Genomic DNA, 26797 nt, shown 5'->3' with positions numbered 1-26797 from the left:
TGGTTTAAGCTTCTGGTTAGCTCGGGGATTGGGACTTGCAGAAAGCAAGGTATCCTTCTGAAACCAAGGCTCCCATTGACTTGGGAAAAAGAAATTACGAGCTGGTCCTTGCTCAGCATGCCTCGTTAGGGTAGGAGCTGGTGTGTGCATCAGTGTATGGGTCAGTCAAGGTCCCCTGGACTGCCAGCACCATCTGCATGCTGGTGTCACGATGGCTGTCCAAGGGATGCATTGGCTGAAATTGGCAGGGCTCCCACCAACATTTCAGGATAAGCTGTAGGTTGCACTTCAGGCTTGTTGTAGGGGAATGAAAGCAATTATTTTGAGCTTGGTGTTCCTGTTTGTATGTTGAAATACAATGCAGGCTTGTGCTAAAATCCTCTGCTAGTTTTAATTTGTTTTTACCTTGGTACCCAGTTTAAAGATGGGGATAGGGTTAGTGGTGTGTGGGATTAAAAATATCAGGGGGATGCTAAGGCTCAAGTTCTTGTTGGAGTCTCAAAGTAAATGGGGGTGAATCCCAGAAGGGGTTCCTGGATCTGTTTAGGGTGTCAGCTCCTTGAGCTCCAGTCTTAGGTGTAAAGCTGCAGTTAAGCATGGGGTGGACAGAAAGCATAATGGAGTGGGGGGAGAGAGGGACACCAATCTGTATGAGCTGGGAACACGGTCTCTGTTTTCTGCATGCTATCTTGATTTAAGTACTGTTCACTGATACATGCTTTTTTTTTTTTTTTTTAGGTCAAGCAGGACAGAGTCCAGCAAAGGTAGCTGATGACATGTTGGATGCTATAGTGGAATTTGCAAGCAAAAGATCAGTACAGCATTTGCAAAAAATTAAGATAGTCGTCTTCCAAACAAATATGCTCAAAGACTTTTACAGAAGCATGAAGAAAAGAGAGGATTCAAATTCATCTACAATAAATTCATGTATGTCTCTGCTTAAGTGTAAGTAGGTGGATTTTCTGTGTGCACGGGCACATGGAACTAAAGATTTTTTATTTAAAAGTAATAATTAACATGTATTTCTTCACAGCATTTTTCCGGGTTAAAAAACAACCAAGTGGGAAGAAAAAGATTGTGGATTTGGAGAAGAAAGTTGATTTAGCCACATTCCAAATCTGTGGAGAAAGCCAAACAAATGTGGATAAAACTGAGTCTTGGTTAAAGGATTTAATTTTAAAAGATTATTTTGAAAACATTATTTCAGATGAGCTAATTGAACATTTTGATAAGAGGCAAATTGACACTTTGAAGGATCTCCAGAGTAGAAAGCATGTTACCATTCAGTTTGAAAATAAGCTTTTTCCCCCTTGCATTAAAATTTCTGGTATTACCAAGGACGTCTGTTGGGTTTCTATGGAAGTTCAAAAAATAATCCAAAACCTTAAGGATACTGAAGAAGAACGATCCAAGGCAGAACTTGTATATAACCTGGTAGAATGGAGGTATCCAGGAAGCGATGACAGCTTTGTTGCTTTTGATAAAATTACAAATATGCATCTGGAGGATGCCAAAATAGCTAAAAAACCACATTTTGCAGTCAAAATTAACGGGAAGAACTACAAGGTTGATATGAATACTCTACAGGCTAATGATGACCAAGGAAAAACCATAAACATTCAACGTGTGTCAAAGAATGGAGGTAAATTATAGCTTTGTAACTTTCCTTTAGTAGTGATCATTGAATGATAAGTCTGATAAATGCAAACTCGGGTGTTACAAAGAAATAATCCAGTCATAACTTTTTTTGGTTTTCTTTTTTTGAATTTTTTCCTTTCCCCTGTGCATGCCAGAGCCAGCAGTTGTACTTTATAATTAGTGGCAGATATGACTGCAGTCAGAACAGCTATTGTAAATATTATATGTACAAATGGCATGCTGAACATAGGTTGTATGCTTAAGTCTCACAAAGGAAGTGGAGCATGGAGAATACATGAAATTCCTTTGTGTTTTCAAAATTGTTTTAGTTAGGTATTGGCATGGGGGTAATTAAGACTACAGAAAATGTAAAGTCTTAGCAGTGCATTACAGAGCCAGGGATCTACTGAAGACAGAGAGTATTCTTGGGATAAAGTATTGTGTAAGATATTGTCCTCTCAGCCCTGTACATGCAATTGGATTGTAAGATGTGCCTACAAAACTGAGCTAGATATCTGTGATGGTAATGCAATGTCTGTTTTGCAGATAAGCAGCCAATAACACTCCCTTCACACTGGGAAGACATGCAAAACAAACAGGTCAAAGTGGTGAATCTCAAGCCATTTTGTGAGGAATATCTGGAAGTTCAGTCCAGATTTAAGAAGGGCTGTGGCAGCTGTGTCATAGAGAAGGTGAAATACTATGGGGAGGGGAAAAAAGTGAATTCTTAGGCTGAAAATGTTAATATACTTTCTAAATATTTGTTTATAAGGTGTCTGAAACCTAATTCACCTTTCAAATGTCATCCTCTCCAGCACTGTACAGGATGGATATAAATAAAATCAAATTTCCTAAGAGTTGCCTTGCCATTTCTGTCTTCTAATAGTGCAAAACCCTTGACCATCAGTCTTCAGGCTATGTGTTCATCTGATGGTGTGCTCACTAGTTAATGTGGTATTTCCAATTAGGAAATTCTGTATTGAAATGGAAGCAGAAGCCAATATGAATAATTGAACACAAACAAAAATACAAAATCATTGCAGATTGGCCACAAATCTTTTTACTAGTTTACAACTTCTTCCCTGTCAGTTCCAGAGCCTTTCAGCTAGACCTGATTTTATCCAAAGTATCAAGATCTGATCCTGCTTGTTGAAAAGTCTGCAGCACAGTGCACGGAGGTTTAATTACCAGGGGGATGATGGAATTATTCAGAATCAAGACGAGTGATAAATAGTAGAAAATATGATAAAATTAAGAGTAAGAATATGTGTTTGAAAAATTTTTCTTCCATCATGAGGTTCAATGAGCCTGGTCATTAAGACACAAATAGAACAAAATGATACAATAGAAAAAAATCAGGTAATGACATTGAAGTCATTTTCCATTGAAAATTGAAAGCTGTTACAGCAACGCCTTTAAGATTGTACTTTGACATAGATAGTTTCCTCCTGAGCTACATTCACATTGTTGGCATAAGGAGCCAGCAACTTCTTTTTACATAATCCTTATGTTGAACCTATAATTCTTATAGGTTCCTAAACCGCACAGCAAAGGAAGTAATTCTGACTTCCAAACTGAGATGTAGAAAAGAAACTTTAATTCAACGTAACGCTATTGCTGCAGTCTGTTGTTCAGTGAGAAAATCATAGGTAAAGGTGATTAGGATATACAGAAGGCGTCTTACATCATTGTCTCTGGCAGTGGTGCAATAGCATATTTCTAAAAATGATAACGCATCACTAGCGTGATTGCCTGTGTACCTGGTATACTACACAAAACAAGTGTATGCCAAAAAGTACCAAGCTTGCAAAACTCTGGTAAGCTACTTTGGTTTATTATTTTTCAGCAGGGTCAGGTATTCAGTTCCCCAACCCAAACCACATGCTAACAAGGCATATTGAAAATTACTGTCATTCTTGAAGTTTGGGTTTGTTTTAATGCTTTCCTGCCATGATAATTATTGGTCTCTACCAGTATAAATATAGTTCTATTTTGTAACTTTGCAGATTGAAAGAATACAAAATCCCTTGCTCTGGCAGGCATACCAAATAAAAAAGATGTCTGTCTGTACTAAGAACAAAAATAAAAATAATGAGAAGTTGCTATTTCATGGGACAGCTGCATCCTCATTGAACACAATCAACTACAATGGATTTGATCGTGGGTATGCTGGAAAAAATGGTGAGTCATTATCCAAAGCAGTTAATTTTATAAACATGTATGACTAGGGAATGTCAAGGTTACAGTGCTGTCAGCACAACATGTAAACAGAATAAGGCTGGAGAACAAAATAATAAACACCAGAACATACTCTATATTAAGGTGTTTGGTTAATCCCTTGTTGATTAATGGCACCATCAGAAATTCACCTACTCTGAAATCAAGGCTGAGCAGCTTTTGAGAAATGTGTTGTATGATCTACTTAGAGAAAGGAACAAGAACTGCTCTTCAACATCCTCAGCTGAGATGTCAACCACTAGCTGCTGGTGTCTCCTCTCCTAGGTAGCAAAGTAGAGGTGCAGATAATTCTCCTATTGCTTTTAAAGATAAGCTCAGCACAAGCAATTGGAAGATCCCACTCCCCTGCACATGAAATCCCTTGAAATTTGTGAAGTAATTTACAAAGAAATCCACCTTTAATAGTTGTTAGGGACAATTATTAAGTATTTAGCAGAAAGACTTTCTGCATTAGTTCAAAGATTGTTTTGTCCAGTTTTTCTAGTACAGTCAGGTTTCTTATTTGGTAGCATTCAAAGATGAAGGACCAGATCCAAAGAAGTGGAACCCTTCTCCCATAAGAAAGGACAGTCATAGAATCATAGAATAGTTAGGGTTGGAAAGGACCTTAAGATCATCTAGTTCCAACCCCCCTGCCATGGGCAGGGACACTTCACACTAAACCATGTCACCCAAGGCTCTGTCCAGCCTGGCCTTGAACACCACCAGGGATGGAGCATTCACAACTTCCTTTGGCAACCAATTCCAGTGCCTCATCACCCTTACAGTAAAGAATTTCTTCCTTATATTCAATCTAAACTTCCCCTGTTTAAGTTTTAACCCATTACCCCTTGTCCTGTCACTACAGTCCCTAACTGCAGTGCTGCTCTGAGGTCTCCACGCACCCTTCTTTTCTCCAGGCTGAACAGCCCCAACTTTCTCAGGCTGTCTTCATACAGGAGGTGCTTCAGTCTCCTGATGATCCTCGTGGCCCTCCTCTGAACTTGTTCCAACAGTTCCATGTCCTTTTCATGTTGAGGACACCAGAACTGCACACAATACTCCAAGTGAGGTCTCAGGAGAGCAGAGTAGAGGGGCAGGACCACCTCCTTCGACCTGCTGGCCATGCGCCTTTTGATGCAGCCCAGGATACGGTTGGCTTTCTGGGCTGCGAGCACACACTGAAGCCAGTTCATGTCCAATTACTCATCCACTACCAGTCAAAACCTGGGTGTTGATACTTAGCCGACATCCAAGTGGATTTGGATTTGCTTCTGATACAAAGGATTATTACTAGAATTTGCTGTTTAACCAAATCTATAACTTCTGCAGAATTAAAAAAAAAAAAAAGAAGAAGGGGTGGGGGAGCTTTAGAGATTCTGAAGGGAATAAGAACACTAACTATATTTGATGATGTTGTCTTTCCGAACAGCTGCAGTCATTGGAAATGGGACCTACTTTGCTGTTGATGCATGTTATTCTGCTCAGGATACTTATTCCAGACCGGATGTGAATGGCAGAAAATACATGTACTTGGTTCGGGTCCTCACCGGGCAGTATTGTGTTGGGAGCAAAGGACTAATCAAACCACCAGCAAAAAACACAGCAGATTCTAGTGACACGTATGACAGTGTGGTTGATAATGTGAAAGATCCGACAATGTTTGTAATATTTAGTGACATCCAGGCATACCCTGAATACCTTATTACTTTCAGATGTTAGAATATTCCTAATAGCCTAGAAAATTCTAGTGTCTTTTACATGTGAGAATTAACAGGAGAATTCTTGATTCTTGTTTACACCCAGGTTTCTTAAACTAAGTGGTTATTTATCTATCCATGTGTTTAAATATGTCTTCAAATTATCAACACAATGACCCAGGATAAGCAAATATTTGAGAAAGTACTATTTCAATACTCTCACTTCAAATTCAGTTATGTGGAGGTGTAGGTAAGAACTGTGAGAACAGCTCATACCTCTTATTATGCAAGGCAGAGTGAGCTGGTAGGAGAGGGAGGGAGCCGCTATGCCTTACCTGCAGCCTGAAGAGGTGTAGGGTAGGACAATGCACCTATGTGTGTTCCTATCTCCAGTATTCACAAAACACACCCAAGTGGCTTGCTGCTTGTGAGGACTTATTTAAAATGCACCATGTTGGGGGAATTATCTTGTTTGCCAGGGGACTTTTCAGTCATTCTCAGGCATCAACTCACTGTTATTGATACTAAGAGTCCTGAAGACAAAAACACAATACTGAACATACCATTTGCATTCCTTATTTCTCCCCACTAGCTGTTGTAGCATACTGTTATACCCTGTGTATGATTTCCTGTACTCATACCTGTTTCTTAGGGGCATTCTCCATGGTCCCCAGCATTATATACATCTGTCTTCCACATACAAAGTCATTGCTTCTGGAATTTTCAAGATGCTAAAGAGGCTGAGGTTCTCAATGACTTCTTTGCCTCAGGCTTCACTGGCAAATGCTCTGATCACACCACCCAAGCCTTGGAAGGCGGACACAGGGACTGTAAGAATGAAGACCCCAGGCCCACTGTAGGAGAGGATCTGGTTCGAGACCATCTTAAAAACCTGAACGTACACAAGTCCATGGGACCTGATGAAATCCATCCACGGGTCCTGAAGGAGCTGGCGAATGAAGTTGCTAAGCCACTGGCCATCATATTTGAAAAATCATGGCAGTCAGGTGAAGTTCCCAATGACTGGAGAAAGGGAAATATAACCCCCATTTTCAAGAAGGGGAAAATGGATGACCCGGGGAATTCCAGACCAGTCAGTCTCACCTCTGTGCCTGGCAAAATCTTGGAGCAGATTCTCCTGGAAGGCATGCTAAGGCACATGAGAAACAAGGAGGTGGTTGGTGACAGCCAGCATGGCTTCACTAAGGGGAAGTCCTGCCTGACCAATCTGGTGGCCTTCTATGATGGGGCTACGGAACTGATGGACAGGGGTAGAGCAGTTGACGTCATTTACCTGGACTTGTGCAAAGCCTTTGACACTGTCCCACACGACATCCTTGTCTCTAAATTGGAGAGACGTCAATTTGATGGGTGGACCACTCGGTGGATAAAGAACTGGCTGGATGGCTGCACACAAAGAGTTGTGGTCAATGGCTCAATGTCCAGCTGGAGACCGGTAACGAGTGGTGTCCCTCAGGGATCGGTGTTGAGACCGGTCTTGTTCAACATCTTTGTCAGTGACATGGACAGTGGGATTGAGTGCGCCCTCAGCCAGTTTGCCGATGACACCAAGCTGTGTGGTTCGGTTGATACGCCGGAGGGAATGGATGCCATCCAGAGGGACCTCAACACGCTTGTGAGGTGGGCAGATGCCAACCTGATGAAGTTTAACCATGCCAAGTGCAAGGTCCTACACCTGGGTTGGAGCAATTCCAGGCACGGCTACAGGTTGGCAGAGAAGAGATTCAGAGCAGCCTTGCAGAGGACTTGGGGGTGCTGGTTGATGAGAAAATGAACACAAGCCAGCTGCAGTGTGCGCTCGCAGCCCAGAAAGCCAACTGTATCCTGGGCTGCATCAAAAGGAGCGTGACCAGCAGGTCAAAGGAGGTGATCCTGCCCCTGTACTCTGCTCTCTCGAGACCTCACTTGGAGTATTGTGTGCAGTTCTGGTGTCCTCAACATAAAAAGGACATGGAACTGTTGGAACAAGTCCAGAGGAGGGCCATGAGGATGATCAGGGGACTGGAGCACCTCCCATATGAAGACAGGCTGAGAAAGTTGGGGCTGTTCAGCCTGGAGAAGAGAAGGGTGCGTGGAGACCTCAGAGCAGCCTTCCAGTATCTGAAGGGGGCCTATAGGGATGCTGGGGAGGGACTCTTTGTTAGGGACTGTAGTGACAGGACAAGGGGTAATGAGTTAAAACTTAAACAGGGGAAGTTTAGATTGGATATAAGGAAGAAATTCTTTACTGTTTGGGTGGTGAGGCACTGGAATGGGTTGCCCAAGGAAGTTGTGAATGCTCCATCCCTGGTGGTGTTCAAGGCCAGGTTGGACAGAGCCTTGGGTGACATGGTTTAGTGTGAGGTGTCCCTGCCCATGGCAGGGGGGTTGGAACTAGATGATCTTAAGGTCCTTTCCAACCCTAACTATTCTATGATTCAATGATTCTATGACTTTGTCTTCTGGTCAGTATGGAAACATTAACCCCTCTGTAGAATTACTGATTTGCAGAGGGTCATCTACAGGTGCATAACTTATTTCCCATGCTTAAAGCACCTGAAAACTTTTAAAATACTGTGAAGCAAGTAAATAATGGTATTTGTATATCTTTTGCAAGCTGTACATTTAAGTATAGTTACAATCTTACAAATGCCGATCAAAAGCCATATACACCATATACACCTGTTTTTAATGAAAGTAGTTTCAAACTGCTGCGTTGTGTTACCAAGTGTCCTGGTTTTGGCTGGGATAGAGTTAATTTTCTTCCCAGTAGCTGGTGCAGTGCTGTGTTTCTGCTTTAGCCTGAGAACAGTGCTGCTAACACAGTAATGTTTTAGTTATTGCTAAGTAGTCCTGACCTTGATCAAGGACTTTTCAGTCTGTTGTTCTGCCAGTGAGGAGGGGCACAAGAAGCCAGGAGGGAGCAGAGACAGGACACCTGACCCAAACTAGCCAAAGTGGTATTCTATACCACAGCACATCATGGTGTGCTGTATAAACTGGTATATAAACTGGTGGGAGTTACCCGGAAGGGACTGATTGCTGCTTGGGCCAGGCTGGATATCGGTCAACAAGTGGTGAGCAGTTGTATTGTGCAGCACTTGGGCTTTTTTGCTTTCTCTCTTTTTGTTATTTCACTTTTCATTATTAGTAGTAGGATTATACCTTATTTAAATTATTAAACTGTTCTTATGTCAACCTGCAGGTTTTACCGTTTTTCCATCTCACTTGGGGGTCAGGGGACAGTGAGCAAGGGCCTGCGTGGTATTTTGAACACACTTCAAGTAGATGTGTTGTTTTACATTTGAATGTCTTTATGTCACAGGGATGCTATGAATAGTGAGAAGCAGAAATGGCTTAAAAGACAAAACTGTTTTCTTGTATTGTCTGAGTAACAGATTTGTATACAGACTCCAGGTGAAATTATTCTTTTTAGTCCAAAGGAAACCTGTGCTGCCAATAGCTGCCAGGATGTCTTAAAACCCCACCAAGATGTTCTCATTACCTGCAAAGGGGAAAAAATGCTTATGGTATCTGTAGGTGACAGGCAGCAATGTAAAAAATGTCTTCTCTCCATAGCAGATGCCCATGCAACACACGTCCTGCATAAATTCCCATTTAAAGCAAAGCAGAGTTTAACCCATTCCTGCTCTAATAGATTTTGCTCCCTGTGAAAAGGTGAGGATGCTTTTCTCCCTCTTCTGCCTGTTTGGGTGCTTTTCTGTATTTTGGAACTAGCCAGAGCAAGTTGGTTGAACTGACAGCACCAGGCATCTACCAGCTTCTCCCCTGCTGCCACAGAGCTACTGGGTGAGCCAGGACACACCACCTTCTATTTGCATGGCCCAGATTACAATTGAATGCCTTGGAACGCAGCAGGAGCTGCAAGATGAAGGACTACACAACCCCAGACAATTGTTATCCCTGTTGGTGGTGTTAAGAGTTTCTTGACTAGTTTCTGTACTAGAAATTTAGGGATACTTTGTACAGAGTTTGAGGTCTGAGAAAAGGGCTGCATCACATATGAAGACTGAAATCTCAGCTCCAGACTCGAGTGCTGGGATGAGCTGGCTGCAAGAGGACTTTGCTCCCCAGCAGTAGGATTTCAGACTCAGAGCCTGGAGAAAACTCTTCTAGGTGAATGAGGGGCTTTGCTGACCTCGGCACCTGGCTCCCAAGCCCCTAACGGGCCTTTAATAGCAGCAGGGCAACTGAAGCTCTGTGGGGCTTGCAGCAATGTGATGCACAGCTCCCCTCATCACTGCATGGACCGGACTGGATAGCTCCATAACAGTGCATTGTGCCACACTGCATCCAACCAGATTGCACGGCGCTGCATTGCGCCACACAGTACTGTATCGCCCTGTGTTGCCCTGCACAGTGGTGCGCTGCCCCCTAATCACACTGCTACCCACCACCCAGCACTGCCTTGCCTCATAAGCACCACACTGTTTCCCTGCGCCACTGTGCAGGAGGCTCAACTGCAGAGCACTGCATTGCATTACGCTGCATTGCACTGTATCGCGTCGCGTCGCGTCGCGTCCCGTCCCGTCCCGTCGTGCTGCACTGCACAGCACAGCGCTGCCCCTCAAACATCCCATTACACTACGCTGCACCGCGCCGTGCGCCCTCCGTCACCTTCACCTCACCCCCTGCCCCACCCCTCGGTGAGCTCCTCCCAATCAGGAGCACCCGTCGCCTACGCCCCACCTTCTCCCGCGCTCCCCGCTCGCCCATTGGCGGGGACCACTACCACTGGCGCTGCCTCCATGGCGACGCGGCGGAAGAACAGTCGAAGATGGCCGCCGAGCCGGGCGATGGGCGCCTCTGGCTGTGCTGCTGTTGCCGGCCGCTGCTGGCCGCTTTTACTGTCGCGCTGCTGTTGCTGCCGCTTCTGGGCTGCGGCCGTGCCGCCGCCTTTTCTCCCTCCTTTTCCTCGTCCTGTCGCCACCGCGTGCCCAGCGGCGAGGAGGTGGGGCCGCCGCGGGGGGCCTTAGGCTGCGGCGAAGGGCTGGGGGCGGGGGGTCCGCTGTTTCCCGTTGTTGGGTCCGTCCCACCCCGGCTGCCGCGGACCGAGCTGTGCGGGTCTGGCCGCTTGGGCCCCCCCCTAGGGTGTGGTCGGTGGCAGCGCTGGTGAGGGTGGCGGGAGCGGTGCGGTGCGGTTTCTGCCTGACCGGCTCGGCGGTGTGGGGGGAGAAAGGCGGGAAGGGGCTTTGTGTAAAGGCGGACAAAAAGGTGCTCTCGGAGGTGAGGAAGAGCGGTAAGCACCCGTTGGTGTGGCTGTTCTTCTCCAGCGGCTTGGTCCTCTTCCTGCCAGGTTGTGTACCAAGTCCCTCTAAAGGAAAATCATGTCTTGAAGAGAAATGTGGATCAGCAGCTAAGAATTAACATTACCTATGACAGAAGTGTTGAGGAGTGAGTATAGTGTTCTGACAATTTCCCCCCCCACACACACGTATCTGAGAATTAAAATCCTATTAACTAAAGCTTGTTTGTTTTGTTTATAAAATAGTTTGCTACCTGAGAAAAGACACCTTATAAAGGTATGTCATATTTGCTTCCCCTTCTTGTTTGTACATACTTACTACATGGATGCTAAGTTTAGTGCAAATTTAATTAAAGGCTTTGAATACCAGCAATTTCATATCCTCTAGTCTGGGAGACTAAGACTTCGTGTACAGATGAAGCCTCTATTTCAAATACTTCCAGTATTCTGTTGAATATCGTTTGACAGGTGTTTGCTGTATCCCAAGGTGCAAAGGTTTCAGTGGGCAGGGTGTATATAATTTTTGAATCCTCTTTGAAGCTGTACATTCATATTAGTGCTGGTTCCATTCTCGTTTTGCCAGCCTAATACAAAATAGTGACATATTTGGAATAACAGAATATTGGAACTGAAACAAAATATTTCCTGAATATATTCATAGCAATTGAACTTCTTGGGGAGTCTGGATTTTTGCTATTCTGCTCTACCATATAACTTGGTAGTTAATGCTTTTAAGGTGAGTTGTATCTGCACTGGTGCTGGGTGACTTTTATTTTTGTTCTATTCAGAGCAAACTTTTTCCACAAGCTATATCTTATTTGGAGAAGACATTTCAAGTGCGCAAATCCACGAGTACTATATTACTAAGCAGGTATGTGAAACTTTGTTGAAAATCACTTGCTATATTTGATGTTTAACATTGCATTGTGTAGCCTTTGAAATGGGAACAGCAGTGTAAGAAATGCCCTTCTGAATCAGACCAGTGACCCACCTGACCCAGTGATGGTAGCAGATGCTGTTTAGGGAGCACCCACAAATCTGCCTGCTTTCCATGGTCAACATCTCCATGTGTTGTATCAGAGCTGTTAAAGGGTATACATGCTGCTGGTTTCCTTTATAAGTACCCCTATTTATGAACTTGCTCCTTATCTCTCTTTAAACATGTGGATACTCCAACTGCATTGTCTTCCAGAGCAGGGTAACTAACAATTCTCACTGTGGAGTTGCATTAAATACCTGTATTTGTAGTGCCATTGGGTGCTGTAAGACTATTCTACAGTTTAATAATAAACCAGTGCTGACTGTCCTTCATGTTTTATTGAAGGCAGTGTGCCACAAACCAATACTTAAGGAGGAAAGCGGACCCTCACAGATACTGCCGAGGAGCCTGTGCAGACCACACAAGGTGTGGGCCAGTTATAGTTCCTGTGAAACATCTCCAGGTAAGCTAAGCCATCCAAGTGCTTCTTAACCTTTGAAATATTATTGTTTGTGGAAATTAATAAAAAAGCTAATATCACTAATCGTGCAGAAGTGATCTTTTTGTGGGGCATCACTACATTTGAGTGGCAGAATAGAACAACATCAGTTAGTGGGATTTTCTTTAGTTTATTCTGTTCAAACGAAAGTTAAGTAAAACTGGACTGTTTACTGTTCTCTAAACCTGTGTTATAGTGAACTGTACAAAGAGGATGAGATTCAAAGCTCGTTAAATTACTGCTACTCACTTTGTAATTCACCTTGGTCCATGAGTAATTTGTCCAATTTTCCCAGAATTAATAATAAATTCTTATTTTTTTGAAGACCATATTTTAAGCGGTTATCTTCTGAACCAGCAGCAAAGTGCAGGAAATGCTTCGAGCTTGTTCTTTTGTGTGAATTTTTAATTCAACCACAGTATGTGTTTAGTAGATTTCTTTCTTTCTTTTATCTTGAAGTTTCAACTACGGTATTACAAATGTACCAGACTACATGTGAAAAGCAGTTCCGACTTAGGTATACTGTTTCCGTGAGCCAAGAATTTTTCAATTTGTAGGAAATAAAGGGTGCTACTTTTGGGATATCTGGCTTGGTGGACCTTTTTTTTTTTTTTTCCTTCAGAAGCTGCCACCCTCCTGGTGTGTAATAAATATGAAGAGCTAGTTATTTGAAAGTTGGCTCTGGTTTTGTTTACGGTCTTCACAGGGAGTTTTCTTCTAATTTCTGCTTGCTTACAATGGGATTTATTCTTGACTTCAAACTAATTGAATTTTGTCATGCAAAATTTTGATTATTGCTAAAGTATTTAAATTGTTCCATTTGAACATTGTCATAGCAATGCAGGGTGTGCAGTGAGAATGAATGGCACTGTGGGCCCACTGGCTTACCTGATCAAGAAGGGGTTCGAGATGCTGACTTTGTACTTTACGTTAGTGCTCTCACTACTGAAAGGTGTGGCCATGAAAATATCATTGCATATGCAGCCTACTGCCAACTGGAAGCTGAAATGGACAGGCAAGTATTCCCTCTGTTGCAAACTCTTTTTTAAATTAAGCTTGCAAGTATTTTAAATCGGTTAGATGTGGAGTTTTAATTGTGTTGCATAATATAGCAAAGTAGAAGTTGTTAGTGAAATAGACAAGTGCTGTATTTATGTAAAACCACAAAACCATCAAATGGTGTCTAACTTGCAAAGCTGAAAGGCATTTAAGTCAAAGCTAATCCTCTGGTGTTACTGTCTGAACTTTATCTCAAGATCCTGTTTCTGTTGAAGTGCATGTTGGTTGTAGTCATTGTAACACTTTGTACTTCTGTAGTTTGCCTCACCTAAAATTCAGATCTCTTACACAGGCTAGCACCTGTGCTGAATACTGACTATAGAGATTGAACCCATCCCTCCCCATTTCAACTGACAGCAATACAGTTGCTGTATTGTTAACAGACATTTTAGAAATTACTTGAGAAGTTGTTGAGAAGCACTCATTTTTATTTTAAACCTTCTGCCTCTTCAAGTGAGTATCATTTGAATTTGCTAGTATCTTACTGAAAACAATTTAATTTTAAAACTGTCTTCCAGGCCAATAGCAGGATATGCTAACTTGTGTCCAAATATGATTTCAACACAAGCTCAGGAGTTTGTTGGCATGTTATCTACAGTGAAACATGAGATTATCCATGCACTGGTAAGGGTTGATGTTATAAAATGTATTTTCCTGAAATCTGTGCCTGCTTCCTCATGTACCTCCAGCTTGTTGCCAGAGAAGGATGATTGGTGGAGGAAAGCTTGTGCTTTGCCTCCTTCGATTTGTGTTAATTGCCTTGAAATGTGGTACTTCCAGTTTATCTGTGGTGGGTGTGATAATTCTTTCATGGCATTTGACTTTTCATGTGAATGTCTTACTAAAGGTTTCCGTGTGCTTGGTTTTCAACTTGAAGGGTTTCTCTGCTGGACTGTTTGCATTTTATCGTAATGATGATGGAAAACCTCTGACAACAAGATATGCGGATGGACTCCCTCCTTTTAATGAAAGGTATTTTATTTTCTGAGACCTCTCTGTACTCCCATTGAAGGATATTTTCACATTGCCTTTTTGGAATGTATTTTTGCCTGTTGAAAATTCAACCTGATTCCATTTTTAGAATGTTTAGCCTTTATTATGTTCAAACATTCATATTTGCAGTTTTTTTAGTCTTTATATGAGCAGTAAGCACTTGTATTATCCTCATATATTACAAACTAAGGCAGGATTTAATTTATCAGGAGGCTTGAAGTTAAGCATTAAAACTACCCATGCTTAAAGTTTGATGCTTGCTGAACACCTTAACAAAATTGAGACTTGTATTTTCTGTAGTCTGCCTAATGTCAGTGCAGTTCATTTTTAAGACATGTATCAGTCAAGGTTTATAGTTATGCAGAACTGACTGCACACTGCAGAATGTGTGTAGTCTATTGTGTGATTTTTCAGACTTGTTATTGAAGAAATGTTTTCTTCAATAACAATTGTTATTCAGTTTGTTTTCTTCATTTAGTTGATACTGTAGAAATGTTCCAGCGATTTATGGAGGTGGGAGGGTAGGAAACTTTTAATTTTTTTCACCTTTTTTATAATAGCATTTCTGAGGATTTTTATTTTGTTCCTTGCACTTTCGGTAACTGCGCAAAATACGTCTTGAGTCTACAGGTATCTTCTTAATAATCTTTGGCTTATTAAGTCAGACGTGTGCATATAACGAATGCATATCTTGCAAAGGAGAAATGTTGCATAATAAATTTAAACTTTGGAAAGCATGAGGACGTGCAGACATTATTCATTATTCTGTTTCTTACAGAGATAATTCTTTGCTAAGTAGTATGTATTTGTGGGAAAGATGTGTAACCAGAATATTGTTCTTACAGTCTAGGTTTGTATCAGTGGAGCAATAAAGTCGTTCATAAAGCAGTGAGGTTATGGGACATACGTGGGGGAAAAATGCTGCGCCATACCGTTTATCTTCTGATAACGCCTCGTGTAGTTGTAAGTGTGAATAAACTTAAAATTTTAAACTTTGTATGCCAAGGTTGCCATCACATTCTTGAGTCATAAATATTTCTTCTTTAGGAAGTAATAACCTAATAATGAATACGCTTTACCTGACGGTATAATTAGTTGAGAGGGTAAGATTCAAAAGTGAAGTGGAAAATGGTTGACAAGAGCATGAAATAAATAAATTGACATAGTAAAGAGACAATTAAGGGCCTGGGAGGTAAGCTATAAAAGGTTAAGAAAAACTGATGTTGAATAGATTCCTTAATCCTACTCTTTAGATGTCTTCCTACAAGCTTATACATCTAATTGCCTTAACAGATACTGTTGTTACTGCTTTTTCTCTTTTATAAGTTCATCCTATTTTCTACTTTTCTCTTTAAAAGCATTGTTTTAATCTCTTTCTAATTTTATTGATTACAAAATAATGCAGTGAATGTTTTGTCACATTTAAAAAAGAAATTCCTCAAGTATTCTTGAAATCTGTCTTGCTTCCCCCGCCCCCCAAGACAGCATATGCTTAAGCTATGCTTGGATTGGAAACAAGTTACAATGTTAATCATATTTGGCCACGAATAATCTTCTTGTTTGTTTTACATGTAACCTAGTATATAGAGCAGACTTAGTTACCCCTGTTTTTAAAATCGGCCATGCTGCGCAAACTCTTCAGAGCATTTAAAGGTGCTCTTGGGTAGTGCCTTACTGGTACTACCAAGAGTATAGCTGGGCTCCCAACTGTGAAACCACAGCATTGTTGTGATGCCTCTGAAGGTCTTCAGATGTCTTGCAGAAAACACTCCCCCATACAAAACTAGGTGACACATACAGTTTCCAAGTAGAAAAGTTTTTTATCTGAAACATTTGGCAGAAGCAAGGTGGTAGTGCTTCTATGCTGTTCACTCTTTTGGTTGTTTATTTTTTTTTCATGGTCTTAAGTGAGTGCATGCCGTTCTCAGCTAATTCCATTGGTGTTTTAGTCTTGTAAACTTTCATCATGTATTTCCAGGAGATAAGTAGACACATTGTTAGACTTGGTGCTGGGTTACTTGCTGGCTTACTCAGCTTCTCAGTGGAAGTGTTTTTACACTCAGAGGAAATCAAGATGGTAGAAAAAGAAATGCTAAAATACTTTTAAGAGATAATTCTAGAACATGACACTGTATATGGGTATCCATCTCAATATTATGAGAGTTGAGCTGAAATGTTTTCTTTCTAGGAAGAAGCTCGAAAACATTTTAATTGTCCAATTCTAGAGGGAATGGAGCTTGAAAATCAAGGTGGCATGGGTACCGAGCTCAATCACTGGGAAAAAAGATTGTTGGAGGTTAGTGCTGATATTAGGAATGGGGTGGGGGTGGGAACGTCTGTTCCTCTGCGTTTATTTTTAGATTTATAATGGTACCTACTGGAGCCTTGAAAAGCAGTTGTATCAAACTTCATCAGAAAATATCACAAACAGTACGAAGCTAAAAATACTTAAACATCCCATTTCTAGATAAATCTATCTTCTTATCTTGTTACTAAGTCTCAGAGTATGAGTTTGAGGTTTGTCTGCCATTTGCCTTTTTGAGAAAGTATGCTGCTTTTTTTAGGAAAAAGGGGTATTCCTTTGAGTAGTTCAACTTTGTCACCCTCTGCCTCAAATATTTGATTGTTCTGTCTATTCATTGTCTTGACTTAATCTTTATTCACATGCCTTGGGGTTAGCTTTTCCTATCTGTACTCCAGAACCTCATCTGATCAAGGAAATGCTTTTTATCCTGAAAACACTTTTCATTCATTTAAGCTTATTTTTATTTATAACTTTGTAGTGTGTTTGCAGAAATACACTTTCTAGTTACTGTTATATGCAGTGAAGTAAACAAGAAAGTAATGCTTCAGCACACACCTTTTTGTGTCAGTAATCATGAAAAACGTGTTTTTCTTGAGGCCAAAATTGTTAGCTTTTCCTGCTTTTCAGTAACCTTTAGTGTGGAACAGTAGTTTAAAGCCAAATGGAAAGACTGCCATTAGAATGAGGATAATTCTAAGGACTGAATAGGACTGACATAGTAATTAGGATACTATTACTAGTCTCCTTTTAAAACCAAATGGAAAGACTGCCATTAGAATGGGGATAATTCTAAGGACTGAATAGGATTGACATAGTAATAGGATACTATTACTAGTCTCCTTTTTACCTTTCCAGAGAAACTTTGTCTCTGGAAAGTAACCGGTATAGTTTGGTTTTGGTCTTGATCAGGTTCTCGTTGGAGAAAGCAAATTTGACACTACTAAGTTTGCTAGTGGTAACTCCTCCTAATCACAGTAGTGGAGAGGAAAGGCTGGAAAACTACATGTTTTGAAGAAATAATAGAAATGAGATGAAGTTCAGTAGTACAAATCCTGGAGTTGTGTCATTAAGGGTGAATGACTTTTGCTGTAAGCCTGAAGCTTATCAGATGGAAATGACTGAGCAGGAAAAAAGACATGGGTGTTACAATTGCCAGTTATAAGATGAATAAGAAACTAACTAGGAAAAGGTGACTGGAATTGCTCTTCTGAGGATGGCGTGGGCTTGCTTATTTTTAAAAGAGATGGAAAATTCAACTGCCACTCTAATAAAGTTTTATTTGGAGTGCTGCATTTCTTGAGTCATGTGAGCTATGCTGGAAAGGACTACTAGAAATTGTGTGGAAACTAAAAATCAGTCTTGCACAAGAAAATTAAATGAGCTTGGCTTTCATCTTGCCAAAAGGAGACAGAAGACCTGGTGTGATTGCTGCTGATAAATATGCTAGAAGACAGAAAAGTTTTATTTTGCCTAGAGAAAAACGAGTACGCATTGGTCATGGATAAGATTTAGCCAGAATTTGGAATGACATTTCTGACTTCTAGAATTCTGAAGCTTTGTAGGGTAGAGTGGGAAAAGGAGTTGCACTTTTGATCACTTTTATGGAAGAGGTTGGAATGTGATTGTCAATAGTAAGAAGGGACTGGAAATAAAATCCTTTTTCATAGGAAGCATTTTCTTACAAGAAAGCTTTTCAGTGGCTTGCTGATAGTAACTGGTGCCTTTCAGAATGAAGCAATGACTGGATCCCATACACAGAATCGAGTCTTTTCCAGGATCACCTTAGCCTTAATGGAAGATACAGGGTAAGAATTACTATGAATGGGGGGTGGTTTGAAGGAGGTAGTTTGATTTTAATTTGTACTTGATTTTACTTGGAATTGATGAACTTGTGCTTATCAAGCTGCAACACAGTAGATAATGGGTGTAATAAGCATTGCATTATACAAAGAGGTAAACCTAGTATGTTCATTTTTCTTTATGTATTTCAAAACCCGTCTATTCTTAATCTAGCCTTAAAAATTTGGCTTGGATTGCAATGCATAGTACTGTTTGTAATACCTGTTTACTTTTTTCTTAATATAAGTCTTCTATGTTGCATCTATAAAACCTGTAGAATAATTTTTCAACTTTTCTTGCAGATCAAAAGTATAATTTGTCAAAAATTTTATCTTCTTGTAGGCAGTGTTCCTTTGAAGATCACAATGCATTGCTGTTGAAGAAGCAAGCAATGCAAATTTCTTTTAGTTCATTGTGACTTGAAAAATTGTGAAATTGCAATATATTTTGTTATAGGCATAAGGGGATGCAGCTTCCCTTTTTTTCTTCATTGGAAGACCTTAAGGCATAGTTTGAAGTTCTTTGAACTGTTGTTATATCAATCAGAACACTAACTTTTTAAGTAACTATGTTCTTATTTCAAAATACATTTGCAGCTGGTATAAAGCAAATTACAGCATGGCAGAGAAATTAGATTGGGGACGCAATAAAGGCTGTGACTTTGTGATGAAGAGCTGTAAATTCTGGATTGACCAAAAGAGACAAAAGTAAGAATACAATCTTTTTAAAGATGAAACTCTGATGCTTGTTTACATTTGTCCTTCACATGCAACTCGATAAAAGGAAGTAGAGGCAGATTAACAAGGAATGCCCTCATAAGTACCTTTAGAATGCACCCAAGAAGGAGCACACAAAATGTATTAAGAGCAGAAGCATCCCACACAATAAATGCAGAGCCAAACATCTTGTAGTGTAAGCACATTCTACACTTTAAGAGGGCTATCCTTTAGAGAGGAAAGAGGGACTTAATACGGAAGTGTTTACTTTCTTATTTTGTCCCTATTAATTGGAAATGCAGCCTATGTAATTTTGCGTTACTGGATTGTACTTAAAGCAACAGAAGATGATGACAGGCATCTTCACAACAAAGCCTTCTGAGAGGCATCTTCAACACAAAGCCTTCCTTCTTTGTTTGTTACAGTACTAGTAAATTTCTAGGACACAGCTGTGTGGTGGCCTGTTTTGCTTGTATGTTTTAGGTTTTTTTCTTTAGAATTTACAAAGCAATGTCATTAAAATTAAATAGGTGCATTGTAACTTCAGTTTGATATTCTTCAAATTAGAAAGGTCTCATAACCAGACAAATAACAATAATTAGCCTCCAGAGAAGAAGTGAGAGCTTTTATGTCTGATTGACCAAGTGTGGGGGAGAACGGGAACAGCCCGACTTGACAGGCTGCTTAGTTAAATTATGAAAAGCAGTTACACTGATCTAATGTGATTTTTCTTTTTGAGGAGGCAATTAATCAGTCCATACTGTGACACTTTGAGGAGTAATCCTTTGCAGTTAACGTGCAGGCAGGACCAAAGAGCAGTAGCAGTGTGCAACTTGCAGAAGTTTCCAAAGCAGTTACCTCAGGAATATCAGGTATAATGAATCATGCTTTGCCACATAACTAACTGTTTTAATTCTTGTGCTTTGCAGACAGGTGATTATATATGTCTCTTTTTTTTTTAGTTCTGAACTCGTAGACAAGAGTAGATATTGTAAAAAACATCTGCTTAGTTTATTATAAGCAGTCTGGAGGCTGGAAAAAAAAGCCTTGTGATCTTAATAAAGCAATAAGGATATCGCTTGGCCATCTAACCAAATATCAGGTGGAAATGTTGCTGTGCAGCATAAGTACCCCAGAATGTTTTGTTAGAGTTATTTCTTCACCCAGTCTGCTGCCTTGTGTCACTGCGTGCTGAGAAATTTGTTGTTTTCATGCCAAAGAATGCTATGGCTGCAAAGGGGGGGGGGGGGCAGGGGAAGAGGTGGGGAGTGATACATGCACTTCTGGTTCATCTGATTCATGGGTATTGTAAGTTATTATTAACAGCATTCCTGAGAAGTTTCAGCTGCAGCACGTGGTTCTATGTAAAAAACAGTTGTTCACTTGTCTTTGCACAAACTACCTGTTTTGTTTTGCAGTATTTTGACAGTCTTGATGGAGTACCAACAGAAGAGTTGCCTTATTATGGTGGCTCAGTAGAAATTGCTGACTATTGTCCCTTCAGTCAAGAATTCAGTTGGCATTTAAGTGGCGAATTTCAACGCAGCTCAGATTGTAGAATAATTGAAAACCAACCAGGTCAGTTTTCAGGACTTCAGTGTGGTATTTAAGAGACTATATTTGTTAATCTGGAGTGAACTCACTATATATCCTAACTAATTGGATGTGAAATTAGTTTTACACTACTAGCTGTGTAGAAGTTGTGCTGGGATGAGAAGCGCAGCACAGCTTATACACATAGGAAGAAAACCCATTCAATACAAGAATTGCATACAAACTGAACAGAAATTAACTCCAAATGATCCAAATATAAGACAAAGGGTGTGGGGGTGGGTGGGTTGGTTGGTTATTTTTTTAGGTCTCTGAAAAATAATTCTATTCCACCTCTGTAAGTGTGGTTTTTCTCAAGGCAAGAAGCATTGCGAATTACCAGGTCACAGGCTTGTCTCCTAGGGTGGTGCATGAAGGCTCAATATTGCAGAGCTCCAGAATGCTGTAGGATGTTACCTAGCTGTGCAATTGTCTCAAAACCAACCAAACACCCTCTGCCCTCCAGCCAGCAATCACAGCTGATGTTCTCTGTGGGGCAAACATACCCACATAGTTCTGATGGAAAGTGCTTGCTTGGGTTTCTTCCCACTTCATATTCAAGGCAGCATAATTCCCAAATTGATAATGATTAATGGTCTGAAAGATTCCAACCTCGAATTGCCTGTGGAGACACTGACTAATTATAGAATATTAAATTGATGTGAATTTTCTGTTCCCCTAGTAAGTTGCAATTTACTATGTTCTTTCTACCTTAGATCCTACCAAAAACTATGGTGCAGAGAAATATGGACCAAACTCTGTATGTCTGATTCAGAAATCTGCTTTTGTCATGGAACAGTGCAGGAGGAAACTCAGTTACCCTGACTGGGGTAGTGGATGTTACCAAGTACATTTATCTTTTTTTCTTTTTTGAATTATGCAAAAAGGAAAAGTCTGGCATAAAATAACAGATTATGACAGAACTGTGCACCTGGACACTGTACATTATATTCGCTGCCTTTAATCACTAGATTATATGACATGCTTTGAAAATAAGTATCTTCTAACTATTTTATATCTATCTTCTATTTATAACTATCTACTAACTATTTTAGACCTGTAGTTTAGATCCTGCATCAGGTTAAATGTGTGACCGGTGGGATGGTTTATGTGTTACTTCCAGTTTTGCTAGGGGCTTCACCTGTCTTACCCGTATGATGCTTTCTCTGCAGCTAAGTAGGAATGCTTACACTGGAATCTTCTGTTGTTGAAACTTAATCTTAATTAGTCCCTCTGATATTTCAAAGCTGGAAAGTGCCGTGCATGTCACTTACTTTTCATTACCCTCCCTATCTTCAGGACTACCTTACTAAAGGTGTCACTTTCAACAGCAGCACAATTCTAAAAAAGTAGTCATACTCTGGTTCTCAGTTGATGAGCTGCATAATTGCAGAAAGAGTACAGTCAGTCCTTTAAAGCCTCCTTGAACCAAATATTTGCTCTGAATGCGTTAAAACACTTGCTGTTAATCTACGCTCTATAAAACCAAGTGTTTACTGAATGTAATACTTACTTCCTGAAAGAGCCTCCAACCCCCCGAACATTTTTCTGAGAAATCATAATACAGACTTGACTTTCATTCTTTTATTTTAAGGTTTCTTGTTCTCCACAAGGGCTGCATGTGTGGGTAAAGGACATGGCGTACTTGTGCAGCCGCTCAGGTCAGGTGTTAACTGTGAGCATTCAGATGAATGGCTGGATACATGTTGGGAATCTGATTTGTCCAGCCTGTTCAGACTTCTGTGACTCCTGTCCCCCGGAGCGGGATCCTCCAGCTTCTAATTTAACAAGAACTGCACCAATCGGTAGGTTGCCTTATTTGCTGAAGTGAAACTATATTAAATGTCTGAAAACTCTAAGGGTTTGTGTCAGCTTTGACTGTCAGGGAGCAGGAAAGAAGAGCCATGGCCTGGCTGTTCTAATATCCTAGATACAGGAATTAAAGGAAGAAGGCAAAGGCGTCCAGCTTCTTCCTGTGTAGCTGTGCAGGATAGTGGTTAATGTAAGAGAAATATGTCTAAAACGTAACTACTTCATGTTATGTCTCCTTCTGGTAGTCATCCCAGAAATCCAGCTTTAGCCTAGCAAGTCACCAGAAAATCTGAGTTGGTTTTGGAAGGCCATATCATTATTTTAACCTTCAAAATTAACACCTTGCTGGAAGGTGAGTTCTCACGTGTATAACTTCCCACTGACAATGTTAATGCTGTGAAAGATTTGTCAGTTTGATTTTTTTGGTGGAGGAAAAAAGCTTGACTTGAGGCCTGTGGGTTAAATATTAGAATGAGAAAATTGTAGCCTAGGAGATTCACATCTTTTAGCATCTGTTTGAAGTCATGCTTGGTGTTTCTCTCTCTCTCTCTCTCTCTCACACACACACACACACACACACACACACACACACACACACACAGAATCATAGAATAGTTAGGGTTGGAAAGGACCTTGAGATCATCTAGTTCCAACCCCCCTGCCGTGGGCAGGGACACCTCACACTAAACCATGTCACACAAGGCTCTGTCCAACCTGGCCTTGAACACCACCAGGGATGGAGCATTCACAACTTCCTTGGGCAACCCATTCCAGTGCCTCACCACCCTTACAGTAAAGAACTTCTTCCTTATATCCAATCTAAACTTCCCCTGTTTAAGTTTGAACCCATTACCCCTTGTCTTGTCACTACAGTCCCTAACGAAGAGTCCCTCCCCAGCATCCCTATAGGCCCCCTTCAGATACTGGAAGGCTGCTCTGAGGTCTCCACGCACCCTTCTCTTCTCCGGACTGAACAGCCCCAACTTTCTCGGCCTGTCTCCATACGGGAGGTGCTCCAGTCCCCTGATCATCCTCGTGGCCCTCCTCTGGACTTGTTCCAACAGTTCCATGTCCTTTTTATGTTGAGGACACCAGAACTGCACACAATACTCCAAGTGAGGTCTCAGGAGAGCAGAGTAGAGGGGCAGGATCACCTCCTTTGACCTGCTGGTCACACTCCTTTAGATGCAGCCCAGGATACGGTTGGCTTTCTGGGCTGTGAGCGCACAGTGAAGCTGGCTCATGTTCATTTTCTCATCAACCAGCACCCCCAAGTCTTTTTCCGCAGGGCTGCTCTGAATCTCTTCTCTGCCCAACCTAGAGCTGTGCCTGGGGTTGCTCCAACCCAGGTGTAGGACCTTGCACTTGGCATGGTTAAACTTCATAAGGTTGGCATCAGCCCACCTCACAAGCGTGTTGAGGTCCCTCTGGATGGCATCCATTCCCTCCGGCGTATCAACCGAACCACACAGCTTGGTGTCATCGGCAAACTGGCTGAGGGCGCACTCAATCCCACTGTCCATGTCACCGACAAAGATGTTGAACAAGACCGGTCCCAACACCGATCCCTGAGGGACGCCACTCGTTACCGATCTCCAGCCGGACATTGAGCCATTGACCACAACTCTTTGTGTGCAGCCATCCAGCCAGTTCTTTATCCACCGAGTGGTCCACCCATCAAATTGATGTCTCTCCAATTTAGAGACAAGGATGTCATGTGGGACAGTGTCGAACGCTTTGCACAAGTCCAGGTAGATGACGTCAACTACTCTGCCCCTGTCCATCAGTTCCGTAGCTCCATCATAGAAGGCCACCAGATTGGTCAGGCAGGATTTCCCCTTAGTGAAGCCATGCTGGCTGTCCAAGCACCTTGTTGTTTTTCATATGCCTTAGCATGTCTTCCAGGAGAATCTGGTCCAAGATTTTGCCAGGCACAGAGGTGAGACTGACTGGTCTGGAATTCCCCGGGTCATCCATTTTTCCCTTCTTGAAAATGGGGGTTATATTTCCCTTTTTGCAGTCGTTGGGAACTTCACCTGACTGCCATGATTTTTCAAATATGATGGCCAGTGGCTTAGCAACTTCATTCGCCAGCTCCTTCAGAACCCACGGATGGATTTCATTAGGTTCCATGGACTTGTGTATGTTCAGGTTTTTAAGATGGTCTCGAACCAGATCCTCTCCTACAGTGGGCCTGGGGTCTTCATTCTTACAGTCCCTGTGTCCGCCTTCCAAGGCTTGGGTGGTGTGATCAGAGCATTTGCCAGTGAAGCCTGAGGCAAAGAAGTCATTAAGAACCTCAGCCTTTTCCAAATCCAGGGTAGCCAGTTCTCCTGATAGCTTTCAGAAAGGGCCTATGTTGTCCCTAGTCTGTCTTTTATTTGCAATGTAACTATAGAATCCCTTCCTGTTATCTTTCACATCCCTAGCCTAGTATAATTCTAACTGGGCCTTATATATATATGTGTGTGTGTGTATATATAGAAAGGTTTTTATCTGTTCCAAGTTTACATGTGTGTCCATGGTTTTCTTAAGCCTTATGGCTGTGTGGATTACATACCATATGGACAGACTCCCTGATTCATGTATGGGGTTTTCCCCTACCCTTTTTTTATCCCACCCTTCAGCTTGCTGGTTTTGTGGCTTGGGTACTTCCGTGACTTACAGCCATACAGATTAGAAGCATTAATAAAATGGTCTTTTGAGAGTCTATGGTTTTGAAATGCTGCTTCTCTCCATTCATGCCATAGGGAACGTCCTGCTATTGCCTTGCCACACCAATAAATTTTTCTCGTTTCTGCTCCTAATTGCTATTAGTGAATGAATGCAGAAATGTATTTAATTATGAAGGGAATAATCATATTGTTTGGCTTTTTTGAGTTCTAGCCTTGAAAGCTAGAATAAATCAATGCAGATTACCACAAATATGGTTTTGTTCTTTGGTGGGTTTTAGTGTACTCTTTGTTATTTTATCATCTCTTTAAATATAACATTTATAAGTTTTCCCATGTTTTGTTTTTTATTTTAGACTTATGCTCCTGCTCATCTGGCCTGGTTGTAACCCTTTGGCTGTTGATGGCTAATTTAATTCCCCTGCTAACAGGATTATTTCTCTGCGCATAGAGTTAAGCATGGGGCAAGAAGCTGTTCCAAGATGATACACCATCATGTTGCACTCCTTATTATGGAGCATGGAGTTTTTTTGTCTCTGCAGGCAGCTGTCTTCTGCTGAAACTCATCTCTCCTGGCAAGTGTCAGTGCAGACAGTAGTCGTGGAGGTTCTGACATAAGCAGACAGAGTCTGAGAGGAGAAAAATTTACCTTGTCATCTCAATAAGTGCCAGTATTTTCTTGAATTGCAACCTTTGACTTACCTTTTTTTTGAGGCAGTAACAAGATGCACTATGCCAACTGTGTTATACTACCTGGCAATTCAGTCAAGATTTGAAACAAGAACTCTTCTGTTATGGAACTGAGGGTTTGTTTTTTTTTTTTGTTATGACCTCTGTGTGACTGACAGCAAAGCATCCTCAACTAAAAATATACCTCAGTGGTTTAGTCAAAAGCCATGTAAAAATCGGTTGTCACCACTGCTAATAACCCAGGCCCAAACAGGTGTGGGGATTTGTTTTGCCAATTTGGGGTTTTGCCAATTCCTACAAATTATGGGAGGAAGAAATAATTTAATAGAGTAGACCAGTGGTTGGCAATTGCCCCACAACTGGATTCTGCAGCCTTGAGCCTTCTCAGAATTCATACTAGTTTGCAGTGAAGTGACTAATTCGTGGGGTTCACTTAAACCTTCCTAGGTGCACAAAGCAGAATTTCAGACTGGTAACCAAGACGACTCTCTGGAAATCCCATTCTCATTTAGTATGTGCCAGTTCTACTGTGAGATCAAATACATCAGATGTTTGAATATTCTCTTGCTAGACAAAGGCATTTCAGTACTGACACCCAGTCTGTAAAATTGGGGTAGGATTTCTGATTGATTTTCATTTTGTTGGTTTGTTTCTTAAATAATGGCATTTTTTTTCTTTTAAGCAGTATGAACATCAGTGCAGCTGTTCTTACTTTTTGTTGAAGGGCAAATGAGTAGCAATGGCAGCTATGATCTTACAGGACCATGTGAGTTCTCTAAACCAAAAATGGTATTGCATATGTAAAGAAACATGTCTTTAGCT

The 26797-nt window shown here is 41.3% G+C and overlaps 2 protein-coding genes across 2 annotated transcripts in view; both read left to right on the top strand.

Moving 5' to 3' along the window:
* PARP14 (poly(ADP-ribose) polymerase family member 14) overlaps nucleotides 1–8753 on the top strand; it is a 46792-nt gene extending 38039 nt beyond the window's left edge. Inside the window, exons 31-35 of the mRNA XM_080621982.1 lie at nucleotides 739–945; nucleotides 1034–1642; nucleotides 2185–2330; nucleotides 3645–3819; nucleotides 5288–8753. Of these exons, the coding sequence (XP_080478108.1) occupies nucleotides 739–945; nucleotides 1034–1642; nucleotides 2185–2330; nucleotides 3645–3819; nucleotides 5288–5577 (1427 nt within the window). The 3' untranslated portion in view covers nucleotides 5578–8753. The remainder of the gene's footprint in view (nucleotides 1–738; nucleotides 946–1033; nucleotides 1643–2184; nucleotides 2331–3644; nucleotides 3820–5287) is intronic.
* Nucleotides 8754–10353: 1600 nt separating this feature from the next.
* Nucleotides 10354–26166, top strand: LMLN (leishmanolysin like peptidase; the record flags this gene model as incomplete). The annotated part of the gene is made up of 17 exons (XM_080621096.1): nucleotides 10354–10527; nucleotides 10873–10970; nucleotides 11068–11098; nucleotides 11610–11696; nucleotides 12150–12263; nucleotides 13136–13314; nucleotides 13877–13982; nucleotides 14236–14330; nucleotides 15197–15314; nucleotides 16540–16647; nucleotides 18385–18461; nucleotides 19092–19202; nucleotides 19951–20083; nucleotides 20630–20789; nucleotides 21518–21648; nucleotides 22396–22606; nucleotides 25642–26166. The coding sequence occupies 17 exons, from the start codon at nucleotides 10354–10356 to the stop codon at nucleotides 25734–25736; spliced, it is 2028 nt and encodes a 675-aa protein (XP_080477222.1). The 3' UTR covers nucleotides 25737–26166.
* Nucleotides 26167–26797: the final 631 nt, after the last annotated feature.

Source organism: Psittacula echo (genome assembly GCF_963264785.1).
Source record: "Psittacula echo genome assembly, chromosome: 6".
Taxonomy (NCBI): Eukaryota; Metazoa; Chordata; class Aves; order Psittaciformes; family Psittacidae; genus Psittacula; species Psittacula echo.
The sequence above is the reverse complement of the archived record's forward strand: the minus strand, read 5'-3'. Positions and strand labels throughout refer to the sequence as shown.